Source organism: Cnephaeus nilssonii, assembly GCF_951640355.1.
Source record: "Cnephaeus nilssonii genome assembly, chromosome: 14".
NCBI lineage: Eukaryota > Metazoa > Chordata > Mammalia > Chiroptera > Vespertilionidae > Cnephaeus > Cnephaeus nilssonii.
In genome coordinates, this window is record NC_137085.1 from 57297939 (window position 1) to 57318996 (window position 21058).

Consider the following 21058-nt stretch of genomic DNA (forward strand, 5'->3'; position numbering starts at 1 on the left):
TCAGCTGCAGTTTGTTAGGTAAGTTTAGAATTCAAAGGACCAGGTCATTCATATGCAAAAGCCTCTGCACTCAGCTTGGATGGGGCAGAGTCTCAGGGCGGAGCAAACAGCAATGGCTTCCCGTCAGCCCTGCCCTGGGTCTCAGTGTCCCGCGGTAATCGCTTCAAGTACCTCTGAGAGAAAGTCACCCTCGAGTTTCGCCTGCTGCCAGACAGTCCAGTTTCTCCCAGTACTAGTCTGGGTCCCCAGAGTCTCACCCAGACCTGGAGTTCAGAGCAGTCGGGAACTTTTGTCTCCCTCCCAATTGAGAAAGCCAGCCGTGTATTCAGTTGCCAGCCCTCTCTCTGCGCGTGCGCGTGCACCTGCATACCTCTGCCTTCCGCAGCTCCTGTGAGTGTCAGTGTGTTTTTCTCTTTCCTTCTAGTTGTAGAATTTCCACTCAGCCAGCCTTCCTGTGGTTCTGGATGATGTGCGTTTTGTACTTTAGTTGCAGTTTTGAAATTGTTGTGCAAGGCAGCAGTTTAGGTGTTTACCTATGCCACCATCTTGGTTTCTCTCAATTTTGAACTATTTTTAAGTGGTGTAGTGCAGATTCTTAATCATCTATTAAACTCTCCCCCTGCAACACACAGAATCCCCTTCAAATAGTCCAGTTTGAAAATCACTGATTACATCTAACCCCTTTTAATGATGAGCAGATGGAAATTTACGACTTACTCAGGTCATAAACTGAGTGGTTAATGTGGGAAAAGACTACAAGTCTGCAGATTCTCACTCCAGTGTACTTTGCATTTGTTCAGAAGATTACATGTAAGTTATTTTGAAGGAGAGATAGGAGAAATTCAAACTGTGAATTAATTCACTAACCAACTAATTTAAATTTTCAAATAAATTTCTATCATTCCTCTATTACTTATTTTGTGATGACAAACAATATAGTATTAGTTACAGGTGTACAACCCTGTGATTAGACATTTATATTAATTACAAAGTGATCACCCCAATAAATCTAGTGCCCATCTTACATCATACATAGTTATTACAATACTAGAGGCCTGATGCCGCGGCCGGGGGTCTCTGCCCCCTCTGCCGTGGCCCCCGCCCGCTGTGGCTTTGTCTGGAAGGAAGGACGTCTGGAAGGATGTCCGGTCTAATTAGCATATTATGCTTTTAGTATGATAGATTACTAATTGTATTCCCTATGTTCTACTTTACATCCCTGTGACTAATTTGTGACTACCAATTTGTACTTCTAAATCCCTTCACATTTTTCACCCATTCCTCCAAACCCTCTCCTATCTAGCAACGGTCAAATGTTTCTGTATCTATGAGTCTATTTTTGTTCTGCTTGTTTATCTTATTTATTAGATTCCATATATAAATGAAATCATATGGCATTTGCCTTCCTCAGGCTGATTTCATTATGTAGATGTGATTTTTGGTGCACTTTCTTTGGTCAATCCTATAAAACTCAGATGAAAAGTAGGTGGTTATACCAGAGTTTATATTACTAAGTACTAAAATAATGTAAAATTCTATAGTATTAGTCTTTAATTATTATGTATAGGAAAGAATAGAGGAACATAATTTATAATTACTACTTCCATTTGTAAGGTAACTTATTTTATAACTGAAATGTTCAGAACTTTGTCTTTCAATGTCTTATCCTTTTTATAGTAACAAAAGAAAACTGCTTTTATTTATTTAGTTATTTGTTTGTTTGTATATATTTTTTGTTAATCCTCTGGTGAGGATGTGAGGATTGACCTAGTAAGCACAGTTGTCATTTAGGGAGAGCTTGGAAGAAGTTCCATGAAAAGGAAGTGTTTAAGAAGTTTTCCCTAAATGCTCTAGGACAGTGGTCGGCAAACTGCGGCTTGCGAGCCGCAGCCGTGGTTTGCCGCTCTGTTGACTAATGAGTTTGCCGACCACTGGGATAGGGGCTTAATCACAAGGAACAACAACAGCCTGTAATTATTGAAATCGAGAGTCTAGGTCAGTGGTCGGCAAACTCATTAGTCAACAGAGCCGCAGTTTGCCGACCACTGCCAACAAGGAATATTTTTTTGTCATTTCCTGAGAAACTGTTCACTGATGCCATGTGTAAGCAAATGGCAGAGAAAAATGGCACTGGTACTGCTTGTTTTCCCCCCAAACAGGAAATACCTTAATATTGAGTTTATAAAGTTACTATGTATTGTGCTCATGGTAAAAACATGCTCTTAGCTTAGGGAAATTTAAAAGCAGAAAGTGAAGGTTTTGCTCCCTCCCTCTTCAATTCCACTCCTCATCTAAGGATATATAAACATATATTATCTTATTTACATAGTGACATTATATGCCTCAATAAAAGATTGGTGTCCATCTTTTAATTTTCTTAAATTATTCTTGTTGTGTTTGCATGATATTCTGTCATGTGAAAGTTCCTAATATATTTAAGGAATTCCTTATTGATGGACATTTTATTTTCTTTAATTAAATTTTTTTGCCCTAATTATAAATGATTAACATTCTTGTTTATATCTTTTTTATAAAAAATATATTTTATTGATTTTTTTACAGAGAGGAAGGGAGAGAGATAGAGAGTTAGAAACATCGGTGAGAGAGAAACATCGATCAGCTGCCTCCTGCACACCCCCTACTAGGGATGTGCCTGCAACCAAGATACATGCCGACCGGAATCGAACCTGGGACCCTTCAGTCCGCAGGCCGATGCTCTATCCACTGAGCCAAACCGGTTAGGGCTTGTTTATATCTTTAAGCTGTTGTAGAAGTGATTAAGCTGTGTGCATGCCTAGAAGAATTGATAAGTATTATACAACTAGAGGCCTGGTGCACAAAATTCATGCACTGGGGCGAGGGGGGGTGCCCCGCAGCCCAGCCTGCACCCTCTCCAATTTGGGACTCCTTGAGAAATGTCCGACCACCCTAAACGGGCAGTTGGACATCCCTCTTACAATCCAGGACTGCTGGCTCCCAACTGCTTGCTTGCCTCTGCCTGATTGCCCCTAACCGCTTCTGCCTGCCAGCCTGATCACCCTCTAACCACTCCATTGCCAGCCTGATTGATGCCTAACTGCTCCCCGGCCAGCCCAATTGCCCCTAACTGCCCTCCCCTGCCGGCCTGGTTGCCCCTAACTGTCCTCCCCTGCAGGCCTGGTTGCCCCCAACTGCCCTCCCCCTGCTTGCCTGGTCACCCCTAACTGCCCTCCCCTGCAGGCCTGCCCCCCCCCCCAACTGCCCTCCCCTGCAGGCCTGCCCCCCCCCAACTGCCCTCCCCTGCAGGCCTGATCCCCCCCAACTGCCCTCCCCTGCTGGCCCGGTCTCTCCCAACTACCCTCCTCTGCTGGCCTGGTCACCCCTAACTGCCCTCCCCTGCAGACCTGGTCCCCCCCAATTGCCCTCCTCTGCCGGCCCGGTCACCCCTAACTGCCCTCCCTGCTGTCCCGATTGCCCACAACTGCCTTCCCCTGCAGGCCTGGTCCCCCCCAACTGCCCTCCTCTGCTGGCCTGAACTGCCCTCCCCTACTGGCCTGATCCCCTGCAACTGCCCTCCCCTGCTGGCCTGATCCCCCCAAACTGCCCTCCTCTGCAGGCCTCGGTCCCTCCCAACTGCCCTCCTCTGCTGGCCTGGTCACCCCCAACTGCCCACAACTGCCCTCCCCTGCAGGCCATCTTGTGGTGGCCACCTTGTGTCCACATGGGGGTGGCCATCTTGTGTCTTGGAGTGATGGTCAATTTACATATTACTTTTTTATTAGATAGGATGTTAGTCCCAGTTTATAGTTTACAGCAGCAAAAACTTTTTATTTTGGTTAATCCTCACCCAAGGATATTTTCTCCATTGATTTTTAGAGAAAGTGGAAGGGGGATGGGGGGAGAGAAGAGAAAAGAGAAATGAAACATCGATGTGAGAGATACACATAGATTGGTTGCCTCCTGCACACGCCTGGACTAGGACCGGGGATTGAACCTGCAACCCAAGTACGTGCACTTGACCAGGAATCGAACTCGTGACCTGTTGGTACATAGACCAACACTCTAACCACCTTGCCACACTGGCCAGAGCACCAAACACTTTTTGATTGTAAAACTATGCTGGCTTTGGGGATTAGAGAGGAGAAGCTTGTCTTGGCTGTTTTAGGAGATAACCATGTACTAGATTGTAAATAGGTGTATTGATATATTTCCTAAGCTAGGAAGAAGTACTTTCGTTCTGATACATTTCTAACTCTGCTTCTATAATTCTTCAGAACTGAAACCATATTTTGGAGTCTGAGAGATATTGTTTATATGAAAACATATGAAAAATCATACTTTTGGGCTATGTTTCTGGAAGATGTAGAAAGAAAGCAAGTTTATTTTCTAACAGCACAATGTGGTTTGCTGTAATGTTAAATGTCAGTTCTAACACAGGCCTCATTTTAAAATATTTTAAGTTCAACACCTCCCTCTAGTGGAAAAAAGAAAAACTCCATTAACTTCCAGTGTTCTTAATATCATTTTATTAGTTAAACACACACACACACACTTCACTGTAAGGTCCAAGTAGCTTTTGTTTGGATTAGAAAATAAATTCTTTGAAAAAATTGGAAAAATTTTCTTGGAAGGAGACAAATTAATTTTGTATGAGATGTTTTATGGTTCTTTTTAATTTTCTTGTATGTTATACTGTACCCCAGACTTGGGTTGTATTGATAAAACCATAAAATTAAAACAAATATTTGAATATATAAAAAATAACAGGGATTAATATAACCAATAACAAACCAATTCCATTAATATAGCTAATATGTACCTTCTAGATCATGTATTTGTCATATTTGCTTCAGAATCAAAAACAAACAATAAATTGTTAGGTCATTGAAGACTATTCTGAATCATTTCACCCTCCCACCACAACCCTACCCCCAAAAGATGAACATTATTATTATTATTTTTAAAATATATATTTTATTGATTTTTTACATAGAGGAAGGGAGAGGGATAGAGTTAGAAACATCGATGAGAGAGAAACATCGATCAGCTGCCTTCTGCGCACCTCCCACTGGGGATGTGCCCGCAACCAAGGTATATGCCCTTGACTGGAATCGAACCTGGGACCCTTCAGTCCGCAGGCCGACGCCCTATCCACTGAGCCAAACCGGTCAGGGCGATGAACATTATTTTGAAGTTGGTGTTCAATTTTCTGTCTGTGTACATTGATAGTGTAGCCTATTATTTTATCATTTTCTTTGTTTACAGAATATCATACAGTACACCTTATCTTTTTCATTTGTTTTATTGATATTTATTCAAGTTAACAAAGTAACTGTGGTTCATTCAGTTTAACTTATGTATGGCATTTTATCCTATGCATATACCATACTTGATTTATCCATTATTTGATTGATTGAGACTTAAATTCTTTCCAAGTTTTAATTATTGCAGATAGTGCTTCTGTGAACATCAGGTACTTTTGTTTATGTGGGTATGTATTTAATGCATATGCAATTTAATGCATGCCACGTTGTTCTCCCAAATGGTTATACCAATGTGAAAGAAGACTTTATTTTCTCTGACAGTCCCTTGAACTCTTGGTATTTTTCAGATTTAATTTTTTTGGCAGTAAGATGTATATGAAATTATATCTCATTCTTGTTTAATTTTCTATTTCCCTGACATTGAGCATGATATGTTAATTGGATATTTATGTTTCTTTTGTGAACTGCCATTTTATATTTTTTCTTTTGGATTGTTTATATATTTTTATTAATTTATAGGAACTTTTTATATGTTTGGTTACCAGTTCTTGGTTATTAATATCCCTATTGCAAACATCTTTTTTCTCTTTGTGGAGACAATTTACATTGTGTTTGATGTACAGTTTGAAATTTTAATGTAATTGAATTTATCAGTCTTCATTCATAGTGCTTTTTATGTCCTATGTAACCTAAAATTATAAAGAGAATATATATATTTTCTCTATATAGCATGAGATGAAATCTAATTTTATTCTTTGCCAAGTGGATAGCCAAATGGCCCTGTGCCAATTATTCAGCTGTCTATTCTGTTACCACTGAACGATTTATAATATTGTCTATTTCACTTACCAAGTTCCTTTATATCTAAGGCTTGGTTCCTGGGTGCTCTGTTCTGTTCCACTTTTATATCTATTTATGAATCAATAGTAAATGTTTTATTTATCATGGATTTACAGTAATTCTTGATCTCTAGTAGGTCAAGTTTCCCTCTCCTTATTCTTTTTATTTAAAAAAAAATATATTTAACTGATTTTTTTACAGAGAGGAAGGGAGAGGGAGAGTCAGAAACATCGATGGGAGAGAAACATCAATCAGCTGCCTCCTGCACACCTCCTACTGGGGATGTGCCTGCAACAAAGGTACATGCACTTGACCAGAATCGAACCTGGGACCTTTCAGTCCGCAGGCCAATGCTCTGAGCCAAACCGGTTAGGGCTCCCTCTCTTTATTCTTAATATTTTTTTGGGGGGAAAGAGGAGAGTTATTCTTAGCCTTCACTGTTCCGTGTGAGTTTGAGGATTGGCTTCTTGTATGCCACCAAAAAATCTTGTAATTTTGGTTGGGATTGGATTATATTGCTAGATCTATTTGGCAAAGTGTTGATGTTCTCAGTGCATATTACTTCTATTATCCATTCTTTTATATTTTTGCTCTATTTTCTGGAGGTATTTCCTCAATTTTATATTGCAACCTTTGTATTGCATTTTTATTTCTGCTTTTGGGTTTTTAATATCCAAGATTTCATTCTTGTTCTTTGACTATATCTTTTTATAGTAGACTCTTTTTGTTTCATGTTTGTAATATCTTAACTTTCTATGAATGTAAGTCATACCTGTATTGAAGGTGTTTTTTTCCTGCCTCTCTTGATTATTATTTTTTTTTTCTGATCATCATTTTTATTTTTGATGTTAATAGTTCAGGCACATTGTGAAGGTCATTAAAACAATGGAAGTCCATATTATCCTGATAATGTAAATGTAATCTTCAGATATGTTTTTCACATAAAAAAATTCGGCAGACTTGAGACCCTTAAGTAAAATGTGAAAATAACATCAAGTCACTTTTTTTGAAATTGCTTTTAGAAAAGTTATATCTTTGCTTTGGTTTATTAATTTAATTAATGCAATAAATTAATTTACTCATTAAAACCCAAAGTTTTAGAAATATTATATTGTTCTAATTTTTTTTCTAATTTTATTATTGTAAATTATGAGAAGTATCAAAATTGTATCTAGTTAGTAAACTCTTTTTCCAGGATAGAGAGGGACATTTGTCAGGGTGATTTCTGAGTTTATTTGGAAAAATATGTAAGTAGAAGAGTGCCTGTTATTATTTTTCTTTCAGTAGTATAAGAGAGATTGGAGAAGTTGAAAACATGAGAGAAAATGAAACACAGCCATCTAGTGGATGCAACTTTAAGAGCTGGAAGCTATAAGCATAAAGTACCATGAGCTCTCATCAAAATCTCTCATGGCTTATTTTGAGGCATCCAGGCCACTAATTCCTTATCACCCAAGGAACAACGTCCACTTGTATTACTAAATACTTTAAAATTTTAATGAAAGGGGGAAACATTATATTAGTATATGACAGTTGAACTACAGAATTCTGTAAAGATCCTCAGAGGCCATTTGAACTAGCATAGCATTTTAGTAAGCTATACACATTTCAGTTGTAATTTGTATTAATCAGATTTAAAAAATTGTAAACCTCCAATAATGCTTTTACAATACATGTATATCCTGAAACATTGCTGGAAAATAACTTGGCCTCCCTGGCCTATGCAAAAACAATCTATTGTTCCTGTGGAAGCACAGACTTAGTTACCGTATTTTCCAGTGTATAAGACGACTGGGCGTATAAGACAACCCTCAACTTTTCCAGTTAAAATATAGAGTTTGGGATATACCCGCCCTATAAGATGCCACCTGGCGTATAAGACGACCCCCAACTTTTGAGAAGATTTTCCTGGGTTAAAAAGTCATACACCGGAAAATACGGTACTTATTGTATACCACAGAATACACGTTAGTCAATGCTGGCTTATACATTCTGTTGATGCAAAAATGAATGTTTTCCAGGAGCAAGATAGTGCTGTACAAAGTATGCACAAGAAAGTAGAAAAATTAGAAACTGAACACATGGATTGCTCTGACCTATTACGGCGACAAACAAGTGAACTTGAACTTAGCACTCAACGAGAGGAACGTCTTCGAAAAGAATTTGAGGTATGCTTTCTCATTCTTTTATAACATACTAGGGGCCCAGTGTACAAATTCTTGCACCTTGACAGGAACTGTGGGCTGCTAGGCTGCGGTGGGCACCGGGGCGAGTCTTGGTCCATCCTCTGCACCCCCACCTGACCCCTCCCACCGCAGCCCCTGGTCTCCTCTCTGCCAGCAGCCCTGCTCCCACCACTGCTGCCGCTCCCATGCACTGACAAGTCCAGCCCTGCTTGCACCCGCTGACAGCAAGGAGCAATAAGGGCCAGCACCAGCAGCAGGTATGAAAAGGGCCAGCGACTTCAGCCGGTGCAAGTGGCGGCTGCTGCCCAGATTGCCCCTCAGGAGCAGGGGGAGATGGAGAAGCCCTCAACTGTGATCGGGGCCGTCAGCCGCTGCTTGCACCTGCTGACAGCGCTGAGCAATCAGGACTGGTGCCAGGCACCGGCAGTGGGTGCGAGCGGCTGGCTGCTCCAGCACTGGCTGTGGGTGCGAAGGGGGCTGGTGGCGGCAGGGGTGCGAGTGGCAGCTCCAGCATTAGCAGCGGGTATGAGAGGCGGCAGCATTGGCATTGGTGGCTGCTGCCCAGATCATCCCTCAGAAGCAGGGGTAGGTGGAGAAGCCCTGAGAGGCGATCAAGGCCAGCAGCTGCTACATGCACCCGCTGATGACACCGAGTGATCAGGGCTGGCGTCGGCAGTGGGTGCAAGTGGTGGCTCTGGCGCTGGCAGTGGGTGCGAGTGCCGGGCAGGACCACGGCACGCAGGAGCAAAGAATTTTAAGTAACCACCAGAGGCTTGCCCCGATAACAGTGACCAGCGCCCCGCCTTGGTCTGGCGACCCTGCTCAACTGCTCCACTATCCTGCTGCAGCCAACGCCTGCCATGTTCCGCGCTCTGCCACTTGCTGCTGAAGCCTGCCATGGTCTGCGCATGCCCCTGGTGGTCAGCGCACGTCATAGCAACCGGTTGTTTGGTTGTTCTGTTGTTTGGTCTATTTGCATATTAGCCTTTTATTATATAGGCTATATGTTTTCCAGTCAGTAATTTCAGGTCAGAGAAAGTTTTACTGTGCAATAAAATATGAAAATGCTTTTTAAGCATTTATTTATATTGAATATTTTGCTTTTCTGAAAACTTTTGAATCTGAGTAAATTATATTTTGTTCCTAATTTTTAACATGAATTCTCATGAAATATTGGGAAAGTTTCAGGGTAATTATTTACATTATGAGGTTGAAGAAGCAATACAGGGAAATATTTTATATACAAAATATTAAATTCTCTAAGTTTGTAGTTTGAATCATGAATTCTAGCTACATGATTTTGTGGAATAGTTCTCAGGTAAGACTAGATAAAAAAGGGATATCAGTTTACAAATAAAAAATAAAAGTATGATTTTTATGAGTGATTAATACATTTTAATTAATCTTGAGAGAGATTGTATTTGTTAATTCTACTCCTTTTAAAAATTTCCTTTTGCTTGGTGGTAAATTAAATATTTTACTAGCTAGCCCTTGCTGGTTTGGCTCAGTGGATAGAGCGTCAGCCCACGGACTGAAGGATCCTGGGTTCGATTCCAGTCAAGGCCACATATCTGGGTTGCAGGCTCCATCTCTGGCCCTGGTCAGGCGTGTGCAGGAGGCAACTAATTGATGTGTCTCTCTGACATCGATGTTTCTCTCTCTGTGTCTCTCCCCCTCCTCTCCACTCTTTCTAAAAGTCAATAGAAAAATATCCTTGGATGAGAATTAACAACAACAAAAAAAATTCTATCCTTGGATGAGAATTAACCAAGAAGTTTTCCTAAACATAATTTATAACTATTATTAGGAAAAGAACGACTAGTTGTTATGATGCGCACTGATCACCAGGGGGCAGACACTCAACGCAGGAGCTTCCCTCTGATGGTCAGTGCGCTCCCACAGGGGGAGTGCCGCTCAGCCAGAAGCCAGGCTCTGCGGCAGCACTAAGGATGTCCAACTGACAGCTTAGGCCCGCTCCTGGGCCTAAGCTGTCAGTTGGACATCCTCCCAGGGCTCCTGGACTGTGAAAGGGCACAGGCTGGGCTGAGGTATCCCCCCAGAGAGCATGAATTTCATGTATTGGGCCTCTAGTATGATAATAATTATGTTTATTCTAGAGGCCTGTGCATGAATTCATGCATGGGTGTGTATCACAGTGACCAGTCGTTCCGCCGTTTGGTCAAATTGCATATTAATCTTTTATTATATAGGATATTATTTTCTTTCTAGCCTCCTAGCTAAATATTCTTACTAGCATTAATAATTTTAAAGTTGATTTTCTTGACTATTGAAGGTTATAAATATATCTATAATAATAAGAATCATACCTCCTTCTTTCTAAAAATTGTCCCGTAGGGTGGCCTCTGGAGATCAGGCCCCAACTCATGCCCCCAGTCTCACAGCCCCGCGGCCCCGCCTGGCACCCTGCCTTAGCCTGGCACTACCCACTCACCTGCTCCACTATCCTGCCTTCATCCCGCTCTCATTGGGACCCATTGGGGCCAGCAGAGTGTCCCTGATGCCCGCCATGTTCCACGCCGCCCTCTGGTGGTCAGCGTACATCATAGCGAGTGGTCGAGCTCCCAGTCTCCCGATCAAACAACTGCCCAAGGGGACAATTTGCATATTAGGATTTTATTATATAGGATTCTTACATACTAGCAATAATCCTAAGATATAAAGAGTCAGGGTCTGTAACGTCCAAAACGACCGATTGAACGAACCAACGCCAGGCTGTGCGTGCAGCAGGCTCGGGTGGTTGGAGACTGGTGAGATGGCTGAACTGCTGACCTCTCGGTCCCTCCTGGGTCGCGGGTGCCGTGGAGACCCAGTACTGACTGCCACCGCTAAGGTGGGTATGATGCGATTGGTCAGGGGGTCCCGCCATTGCCCCATGATCTTCTGCAGAGGGAGGCCCAGACCACCGGCTGAGGGGCTCTGCGATCGCCCCAAATGAAGGCCCAGGTTACCTGGCCGGCGGCGGTCGGGGGGGGGGGGTCTCCCTCTGTGGGGCGATCAATCGCGGGGCTCCCGGACTGCGAGAAGGCACAGGCCGGGCTGAATGAACCCCTCTCCCCCCACCTCAATGCACGAATTTCATGCACCGGGCCTCTAGTCAGAAAATAAAATACTAAAAAAGTTTTTTTCACCATAGTGACAAAAATAGTAATACAATTGACAACAAATACATTAAAAATTATGAAACTTAACTGATAGTCTTGAAAGAAAATGGGAAGATATTTTATGAACACTTAACATTGTAAAGACAAAAATTGTCCCCAGATTATATTATGGGTTAAAGCTGTTCCAGTGAAAACTCCAATGAAATTATTTTGGGAAGACAGATTCTAAAATTCATGTGAAAGACTGAAGAGCCAGATGAGAATATTAAAACATTTTGATGATTTATGAGTGGAGACTTATATTATCAGTAGTGAATACATACTGTAAAGCTTCAGTAACATATCAGTTGTCATTTTTGGTTGTATGCAACAGAAACCAACTTTTGTTAACTTAAAAAGGGGCTTCAGTGGAAGAATATGGGAATCTTATTCACAGAATCAGAAGGCACACTGTGAGGAATCAGGCTCAGAAAGCATGAGCCCCAGACCTTCTCCAAGGGTCTCTGAAGTGGAAAAGATAGACGAAGTTGGGGTGAACTGGTATCAATAATTTTCATTCAAAAGTAACTTTATTCAAAATCCAGGAAGAGAACATTTGATTGAAAGAAGTCATTTGCCCCAAATAAATCCCTCTCAGTTCTACTAAAATTGAAGCCCAAATACATGCTTATAGAGAAAATCAGGGTGCTGGTACCATAAAAAGGGGAAAAGATTGTTGTGTGGCCAAAAAGTACAATAACTTCAAGACTAGACTTTCTATTTTTCATTAGTACTACTTTTTAACATTTTTATTTTTCAATTACAGTTTAGATTTAGTCTTATTTTTTAATTTGTTTCAGGTGTACAACATAGGGGTTAGACAACCATATATACTTTACAAAGTGATACCCCTGATATTTCAGGTCCCTACCTGGTGCCATACACAGTTATTACAGTATTATTGGTTATATTCCCTGTGCTATACTTTACATCCCTGTGACTATTTTGTAATACCAATTTGTACTTCTAGATCCCTTCACTTTTTTTACCCAGGCCCAACCCTATCCTCTCTGGCAATCATTAGTCTGTTCTCTGTATCTATGAATCTGTTTCAATTTTGTTTGTTCATTTAATTTGTTTTTTAGATTCTACATATAACTGAAATCACATGCTACTTACCTTTCTCTGTCTGACTTTACTCACTTAGCATAATATCCACTAAGTCCATCATCCTATTGTAAATGGTAAAATTTCATTTTATTTTTATGGCCAAGTAATAGTCCATTGCATATATGTACCACCACATTTTTATCCACTGGTCTACTGATAAGCACTTTACATGCTTCCATATCTTGGCTATTGTAAAAATGCTGCAGTGAAATAGGGGTGCATATATTCTTTCAAATTAGTGTTTTGGGTCTCTTTGTAAATATACCCAGAAATGAAATTGCTGGGTCATTTTTAATTTTTTTTGAGGAAACTTCATATTGTTTTCCATAGTGGCTGTACCAACCTGCAGTCTCACCAACAGTGCACGAGGGTTTTCTTTTCTTCACATCACTTGTTTTTTGTTGATTTATTGATAATATCCATTCTGACAGGTGTGAGATGATATCTGGTAGTTTTAATTTGCATTTCTCTGATGATTAGTGACATTGAGCATTTTTTCATATGTCTATTGGCCATCTGTATGTCCTCTTTGGAGAAGTCTACTTAAGTCCTCTCTCCACTTTTTAATTGGATTGCTTGGTTTTTGGGGGGTGTTGAGTTTTTAAGTTCTTTATAAATTTTGGATATTAACCCCTTATCAAATGTTTCATTTACAAATGTCTTCTCCCATTCAGTAGGTTGTAAGAACAAACCAGTGGAACAGAATTGAAGGGCCAATAGTAGATTTGTAAAATATTTATAAAAATCTAGTATATTAAGCCTTGGCCAGGTGGCTCAGTTTGTTGGAGTGTCGTCTTGTACACCAAAAGATTGCAGGTTCGTTTCCTGATCAAAATACATACATAGGTTGCAAGTTCTACCCCCTGTCGGGGCGCCTATGGGCAGCAACTGATTGATGTTTCTCTTTCACATCAATTCTCATTTTCTCTCTCTCTCTCTCTCTCTCTCTCTCTCTCTCTCTCTCTCTCTCTCATTCTCTCTCTAAAAATCAATAAAACATATTCTTGGGTGATGATAAAAAATTTAGTTTATTAAGATATTTCAAATCCATTAGGATACGACAGATTATTCAGTGAATTGTGTTGAAAGAATTGGTTAACCATTTGGTACAAAATAAAATTAGATTCTTATCTTACATCATATTCTAAAATAAATTCCAGTTGGATTAAAAAGTGTGAAATATTAAAAATTATGCTAAACTAGAAGAAGAAAATTTGGATTAATTTTCTCTGTTCTCTTAGTGCTATATGATTTACTACTAATCATAAAAAAGTAGTGGAACAAAGTAATAAAGAAATAGATTTATAGCTTTGACTATGGAAATTAGCATCATATGTAAGTGAAACCCTCCACTAAAGACAAAGATAAATGAGAAAAATATTTACAGCAAAGGGTAAATATATTTCTATTTCTGTGTCTCTATATCTCTGAGCAGACTGCAAATAGCATTGCCATTTACTCAGCTGGCAAAAAATGCAAGTGGGGTAGATTAGGGAGAGATCAGGAGTTTGGTTTTAGATAGGTTAACAGACATGCTCATTAAACATCCAAGTGGAGATGTTGAGTAGGCAGTTGCATATGTGAGTATTGGTCTTAGGAAGCCTTAATGTAGGGATGATAAGGAGATGTGTGCCAAGTATTTCATTGGGAAATTTTGAAATGTTATAATTTATATAGGTCTTTTCACTATGTTTCTTTCGTTTCTGCAAAGGGTGATCTGCTAGTTTCCCTTTTGGTGGTTATAAAATGGAAGAAGGAAATGGAGGAAGAGTCTGGGTATCATTTTGTTCAGTAGCAGGCTTTGCCCTGGTTTCAGTCTTGTGTACCCCTCTGCCCTGCCTGCTCCCTGTGTATCCGTATGTCCATGAGCCTCTGGTTCAGAGTCACATTCTCCAGATAATAAACCTCCAGTTTGTGCAGTGGTTCTGGAGAGGTATTTTTTGGCTATTTGGGGTGCAGGTGGATGCCTGGAAGTTAAACTTGTCATATTGATCATATTAAAAAAAACCCAACAACTTGGAGTTATAGTTTACATGCTATAAATTAACTTACGTATAGTGTATCATTCAGTGTTTCTTAGTATATTCACAGAGTTGTGCAACTGTCACTATATTTATTTTTAGAATGTTTTCAGCACCTCGATAAGAAACCCCATACCTATTAGCCATGACTCTCCTATTTCCCCATCTCTCTCAACCCTAAGCAACCACTTTCTGCATTTATAAATCATTAATCTACTTTTTTCTTTTATAGATTTGCCTATTCTGGATATTTCATATTAATGAAATCATGCAATATTTGGTCATTTGCTGGGGTTCTTGTCCCAGCATTAAAAAGGGTTCAGCAATCTGGAGAAAGGCTGTGCATAGATTAAGTAGGAGTCCAAAGACAAAAGATAATTTTGAAAGGCATTGGGGGTGAGAAGAGCTTTAGGTAAAGGAGCTAAAGGTCTCTCCTTGTCTCAGGACCTTTGATTTTTATGAACACAATTTATCCTAAGGCAAGGTGGAGATAATACACTTCAAAGGGTAGGGTTTACAGAAGCATTGTCAGATTGGGGAATAGCCTACACCTGTTCAGGTGTTTGGCCAACAGGAGGCAATAACATGTAGATTGAGATGCCCTGAGCTGTCTGGCAGTAAATAATCATCCTATTCAGGTTTGGGGGAAGTGCCCTCTAGCCACTCCAACAGGTAATACATATGTGACTCAGCCCTTGTTGAGCCCTCCCCCCCCCCACCCCCAACCTTTTGATAAAACTCTTGTAATTATGACATGCTGGAATTGGCTTCCGGCAGTTATTTGTGATGGACTTTTTTCACTTAGCATGATGTTTTTGGGATTCATCCATATTGTATCACATATTAGTACTTTATTCTTTTTTATTACTAAACTAGAGGCCCAGTGCACGAAATCGCACAAGACCCAGACCCATTGTGCTAGCGGGACCCCAGACCCGCCCTGCGCGAGCCACGGGCCCCTCCTCGTGTGAGCCCTGCCTCGCCGCGCAAGCCCTGAGTCCTGGCCCACAAGAGGTGCTCCATGCACCTCCTGGTGACTTGTTGTTTGGTCGTTCTGCTGTTATGGTGTCACGACCACAGGCCTTTTATGATATAGACTAGTAGCCCATTTGCAGGAAGAATCCTGCAAGCGGCCGCTGCGGCCGCATGCGCTGCCGCTGCTGCCGCCTTACGGCTGCCGCGCCTGCACCCACTCTGCCCCGCCCCGCCCCGCCCCACCCGGGCTTTCCCTCTGGCAGCCACCTTGCTTTCCACTTTTCCTCCCTCTTTCTTCTAAGTTGTCTTCAGTCTTAACTCCTCCCTCCCTCAGTGTATGCAAATTAACCACCATCTTTGTTGGGTAATTTGCATACTCGCCCTGATTGGCTGGTGGGCGTGACTTTGGGTGGTGGGCATGGCTTGGGCGTAGCGAAGGTGCGGTCAATTTTTATATTACTATTTATTAGGTAGGATAATATTCCATTGTATTGTATACCACATTTTGTTTACCCAGTCATCAGTTGATGGACATTTGTGTTGTTTCTACCTTTTGGCTATTATGAGTAATATCTCTGTGTACATTTGTGTACAAGTTTTTGTGTGGAATGTTTTCAGTTCTCTTGGGTATATAGTTAGAAGTGGAATTACTGAGTCATGTGCTAACTCCATGTTTAGCTTTTTGAGGAACTATCAGACCATTTTGCACAGTGGTGGTACCATTTTACACTTTTTAATTTGCATCTCTCTAATGACTAATGCTGTTGAATATCATTTTATGTGATTATTGGTCATTTAAATATTGTTGAAGAAATATCTCTTAGCTCCACTGTCCATTTTTAGTGGGTTATTTGTATCATATGAATGTAGGATGTCAATAATAGGGGAAAGTGGGTGTGGGGTATATAAAGTCAAGTGTGAACTTGGCAAAGATAAAATTATTCACATTCTTACCACACATGGTCTAATGTGGGGGTGCAGCGCCCTGAGTTCTAAGCTCAGGTTGAAACTATAGGTCCAAGTCATTGAAGCTGGAATGCTATGGTGGTGGTATTTTAACTGACTTATACCAACCATCACTCTACTCTTTACAACGCACAAGTGCCTTTAATGAAGTCAAACAGTCTTCTATAACTTGTAGCAGCCAGGTGTCCGTGCATCATCACAGAAGTTAGAGCAGTACCGTAGTGCTGATGGTAAAAGGGCAGTGTAGCAGTTGCTTTATATTCATCTTTTAATTCTCACAACTCTATGAAGTCGATACTATTCTCTAATTTTACAGGTGAAGCAACAGGTTTGGTATTGATTCAAGATCCCATCACTAGGCGTAGCCCTGCACAAGAAGCCTCACATGTTAACTTTTTGGCTATGTGACCTCAGGAAAGACACTTACCTCTCTTGAGATTTAGTGTCCTGGTGTAACAGTAGAAATATTTAAACAGATTAAATATTTCCCCCATCTTTTGGGGACGAGACCATAGTAGAGCTATTAAGAGCATAAGCTCTTCACAGCATTTAATTACATATTACCTACAGATGTTCTCCAAAATTTGATACAAAGGGAGCATATGTCAGCATATTGAGTGTTTTCTATGAATGTGGCACAATGAGCTGTAAGAAGGGGTATGAAGGACACAGTGGTGCTCGGTTGTTAGAATAGAAAGCACTGGAGGTGAGGGGAAGGTTTTCACACGGGAAGAAATGGGACTGCAGCATGATGAACAGAGCCCAGTATGTGCTAGAAGTTCTTGCTGTTGCCCAGCTCTGAATGTCTACACAGACCTCATTTTCCAGAAGTCTTAGATAAAGGTATTTACTATTCAAAAAAAGGAATAGAGTTAAAGTTCTGAATATACTTAGAATTTAAGAAACTCATTTAGAAGTCACATTAGGATGCTGGAAAACCCTATGATCATCATTAAACACATTTTAATTGTCTTAGAGGTGTGAAAAAGTACTAGGTAACAGTGATTTCTTTTTTTGTTGTTGATAAAATGCTTGGTAAGCTAATTTAGACTCCATTGAGGAAATATCTAATGCCTAAACTTTAAGATTTGTTTTTATAAGTTAGTATTGATTTTTTTCTTACAAAATATTTACTTGTCCAATTTATTTTTTTTTATTGTTTGATGTTGCAAATATAAAATTGTTTCAGAGTAGTTTTATTTTTTGTGTGTTTTTTTAAGCTACTCTGTAAATACTTTTGCTAATACCAGGTCTCTGCTTTTGGAGAATTTGAAGTTTTGAGGGTAATCCAGATAGTCTCTTTTATTCATTTTATAAGCATTTTGTAAGTGGGCAGGTATAGTCCTTTGACTTATCGATGATTCTTCACCCTTAAAAAGTTTGCTTGATATTTTAGGGACTGTATTTTGTATTGGCTATTGGCCCAGATGATGACATTGTAAAGGAGAAGGTAAATTTTTGAAGAGCACGTAATGGTGGTTTTTACATTCAGTTTTGGAGACATTAACTACTAGTAATTCTTGGTACTTAAAAAATTGTCAGTGATATTTTAAAAAAATGGTTTTATTGATTTTTTTTTTTTTTTTGAGAGAGAGAGGAAATGAGAGGGATAGAGAGATAGAAACATCGATGAGAAAGAAACAACAATTGGCTGTCTCCTGCACACCCCCTACTGGGGATCAAGCCCACAACACAGGCATATGCCCTCACTGGGAATTAAACCAGTGACTTCTTGGTTCATGGGTTGACACTTAACCACTGAACCACACCATCAGGGCTGTCAGTAGTATTTAAAAATAAGGATTATGGAATAATAATAGAGAAGGAAAATTGTTAAAATTTTAATTAACTAGAATACATTATTTAATGTCAGTAATATCAGACTAAAGCAACAAATATAGTAGAGATTTAGTCTAATAAATATTTTCAGATTTAGTGAAGCTTTTCAATAGTTGATTTCATGAAAGAGTGATTTCTTTATGTGCTTGGGCCAGAGAAGTTCATATATATTTTAAATCTGATAAGGTAAATACCATTGTGTGGCTTAATCATCCTAACATGAATCAATGATTTCTTAGATTAAAAAAGCAAACAAACTCCCAATCCAATTTCATAAATGTGGTGCTGGATACCCAGAACCAAGGGAAAAGTGAACTGCAAAAAGAAATATCCATGGCTTTTATAAACCTTCCTACAACTAGGGGAGGTATATATATATTTTTATCATGGGAAATAAGCTTAACTCAATAAGAAAAGAGAAAAGAGAAGATGCAAACCTAATTCTGAGAGAACGGAAGAATCTTGTGAAGATTAAAGCGGCGAGAACAGTCTTTGCAAATAAGTGGTGAATTGCTTCTGTCAGTCATAGTCTACTATATTGTAGTAACATAAAGGGTAAAATGTAGCTCTCTTCTCTACCTGTATACTCAAGTGAAAAAGGAAAAGAAAATGAATCTTACTTCTTACATTGTCCATGAAGGCAACTTCATGGGGTTCATCTTTTTAAAGCTATCATGTGTTTGTAGGAATTTAAAAAAAAACAAACCTATTTGTGTTGATTACTAGCAATAAAGTAGGTAAATGATGAAATCACTTGGTTTATATAATTGTGCTTACAAGTATTATATATTTTTGTATTTATGTTTATAATGGATTATCAGATTGTAAACTCATTAAAAAATGTGTTAAATGCTTAAGTTTTTGTTGCCAGAAAAGGTTTTTAAAAATGATTTGTAAAGATGCCAAATTAATTACCATGCTAATGAGAATTTGTAGTCTATGAAGTCTGTTCCTGAAATTTCCTAGTTTTATTATCTGGTTTTCAAAATTATACCTAAAATTAATAGAAACTTTTCCACCCCATTAAACCAACCAACCTTCCTTCCTTCCTTCCTTCCTTCCTTCCTTCCTTCCTTCCTTCCTTCCTTCCTTCCTTCCTTCCTTCCTTCCTTCCTCCCTCCCTCCCTCCCTCCCTCCCTCCCTCCCTCCCTTCCTTCCTTTCTTCCTACCTACCTGCCTATTTATTTTCATTACCATTTATCCCCATCTATGCCCTCTTCCACCCTCCCCCTAATCATCACACTATTGTCCATCCCTCCTATTTTACAATTTGAGTGGTATATTTCATTATTCATTTCTTGTGAATAAAAAAATTGCTGTGTTCTCCAATTTATTGCTATAGTCATCCTGCTGCCTTCATATGTCCATTCTGAAACTTTAAAGGCTCTAAGTGTTTGCCATCCTCAGTGACTAACAGGTTTCTCTCCTCAAACCGCACAGTTAACCATGGTTAAGATGATGGGCACATAGAGCTCTAAATATCTGTACACTCAGCTATTTCTTGAGACTGCTATGTAATTTTAGAGTGAGGAGTGCTTTAAGTGAGCCTATTTATAAAAAATAACCTATTAATAAAACAGTTACAGATTAATTGTAATTTATAGCAGAGAATTATAAGGAATGTCCCTCAGAGGCAAATAAATTTTGAATCATGACACAGATCTTTTTTTCTTATTTGTAATGGAAATGCTTACAGGTGTGTCAGCACCCCTTTGGGCCTTGTAATAAGAGTATGGGATCTATTACATGGTAGGTACTATTTAAATGCTCCATTTTCTTTTTTGGTTGACCTATATAGTAAATATCAATGAGATGATCATGAAAAGCTGCAAACCTGTTCATTTGTTTTTAATAATCTTCTAAACATTTTTAAAAAGTAGCATTTGCTTGATGGGATTGAAAATAAATATAACATATTTGGATTTCTGTGAAGGCAGAGTTCAGTGGATTGGATTTCCCTGACCTGGAGGTCAGCTATTCACTTTTTACACAGCAGTTCCAAGTCACAAAAGAAGCATTAATTTTGCTTCTGACTAGAATTGCTTTTCTCATATATTGTGCTGGCTACTTAAAAAATAAGAGAGCTACTTAAAAAAAAATCCAAATCTTCAAATAAGAGTGTCTTATAAAGATTTAAAATATTATGTGCTATATTTTATTGACTTGTTTTATAAAACATAGCATATTGTTTTGTCAAATGACAAAATACATATGATACTTCTTTGAAAACGGTGGAATATTAATATTCAATTATAGTATTGACATAGTGTAACTACACTCACTTTTGTAGATGTGCTACTTAGCAATACCAGTGCTTAAAAAAAGAGTCCATATTAAAGGTCAGATTAATTGAATAATAAATATTCCTTTTCAAGTTCTTTGATTAGGACAAAGATGATAAATAGGAAAGGACTCATAGATTATTCTTAGTTATAACCCTTCCCCAACCACCAATATATGAGTCAGGTTAAGTGGCATGATATCATGGTGCTTCTGTTTTTTTCAAGTACTTGTCAAATATTTAGAGAATTTGACCTTTTAAGATGTCTTTTTTGGTAATAAAAATACCTTGATATCTTCAGATTAAGGGCTTAAAGTACAGTAACTATACTTTTTCCCATACATAGGTAGGGAATAAGTATTATAATTATTTATTAATGCACATATAATAGTTACGGTCACTAAAATATAACAAAATATCCTTACCACTAAAGTAA

At 39.3% G+C, this 21058-nt stretch overlaps 1 protein-coding gene across 3 annotated transcripts in view; it reads left to right on the forward strand.

The window, feature by feature from the left end:
- The window catches only part of CCDC171 (coiled-coil domain containing 171), a 253621-nt gene that overhangs the window by 30321 nt on the left and 202242 nt on the right, over positions 1-21058 (forward strand). For all 3 annotated transcript variants that reach the window (XM_079790672.1, XM_079790674.1, XM_079790673.1), the window contains one exon: positions 8105-8251. In XM_079790672.1, the coding sequence (XP_079646798.1) occupies positions 8105-8251 (147 nt within the window). The remainder of the gene's footprint in view (positions 1-8104; positions 8252-21058) is intronic.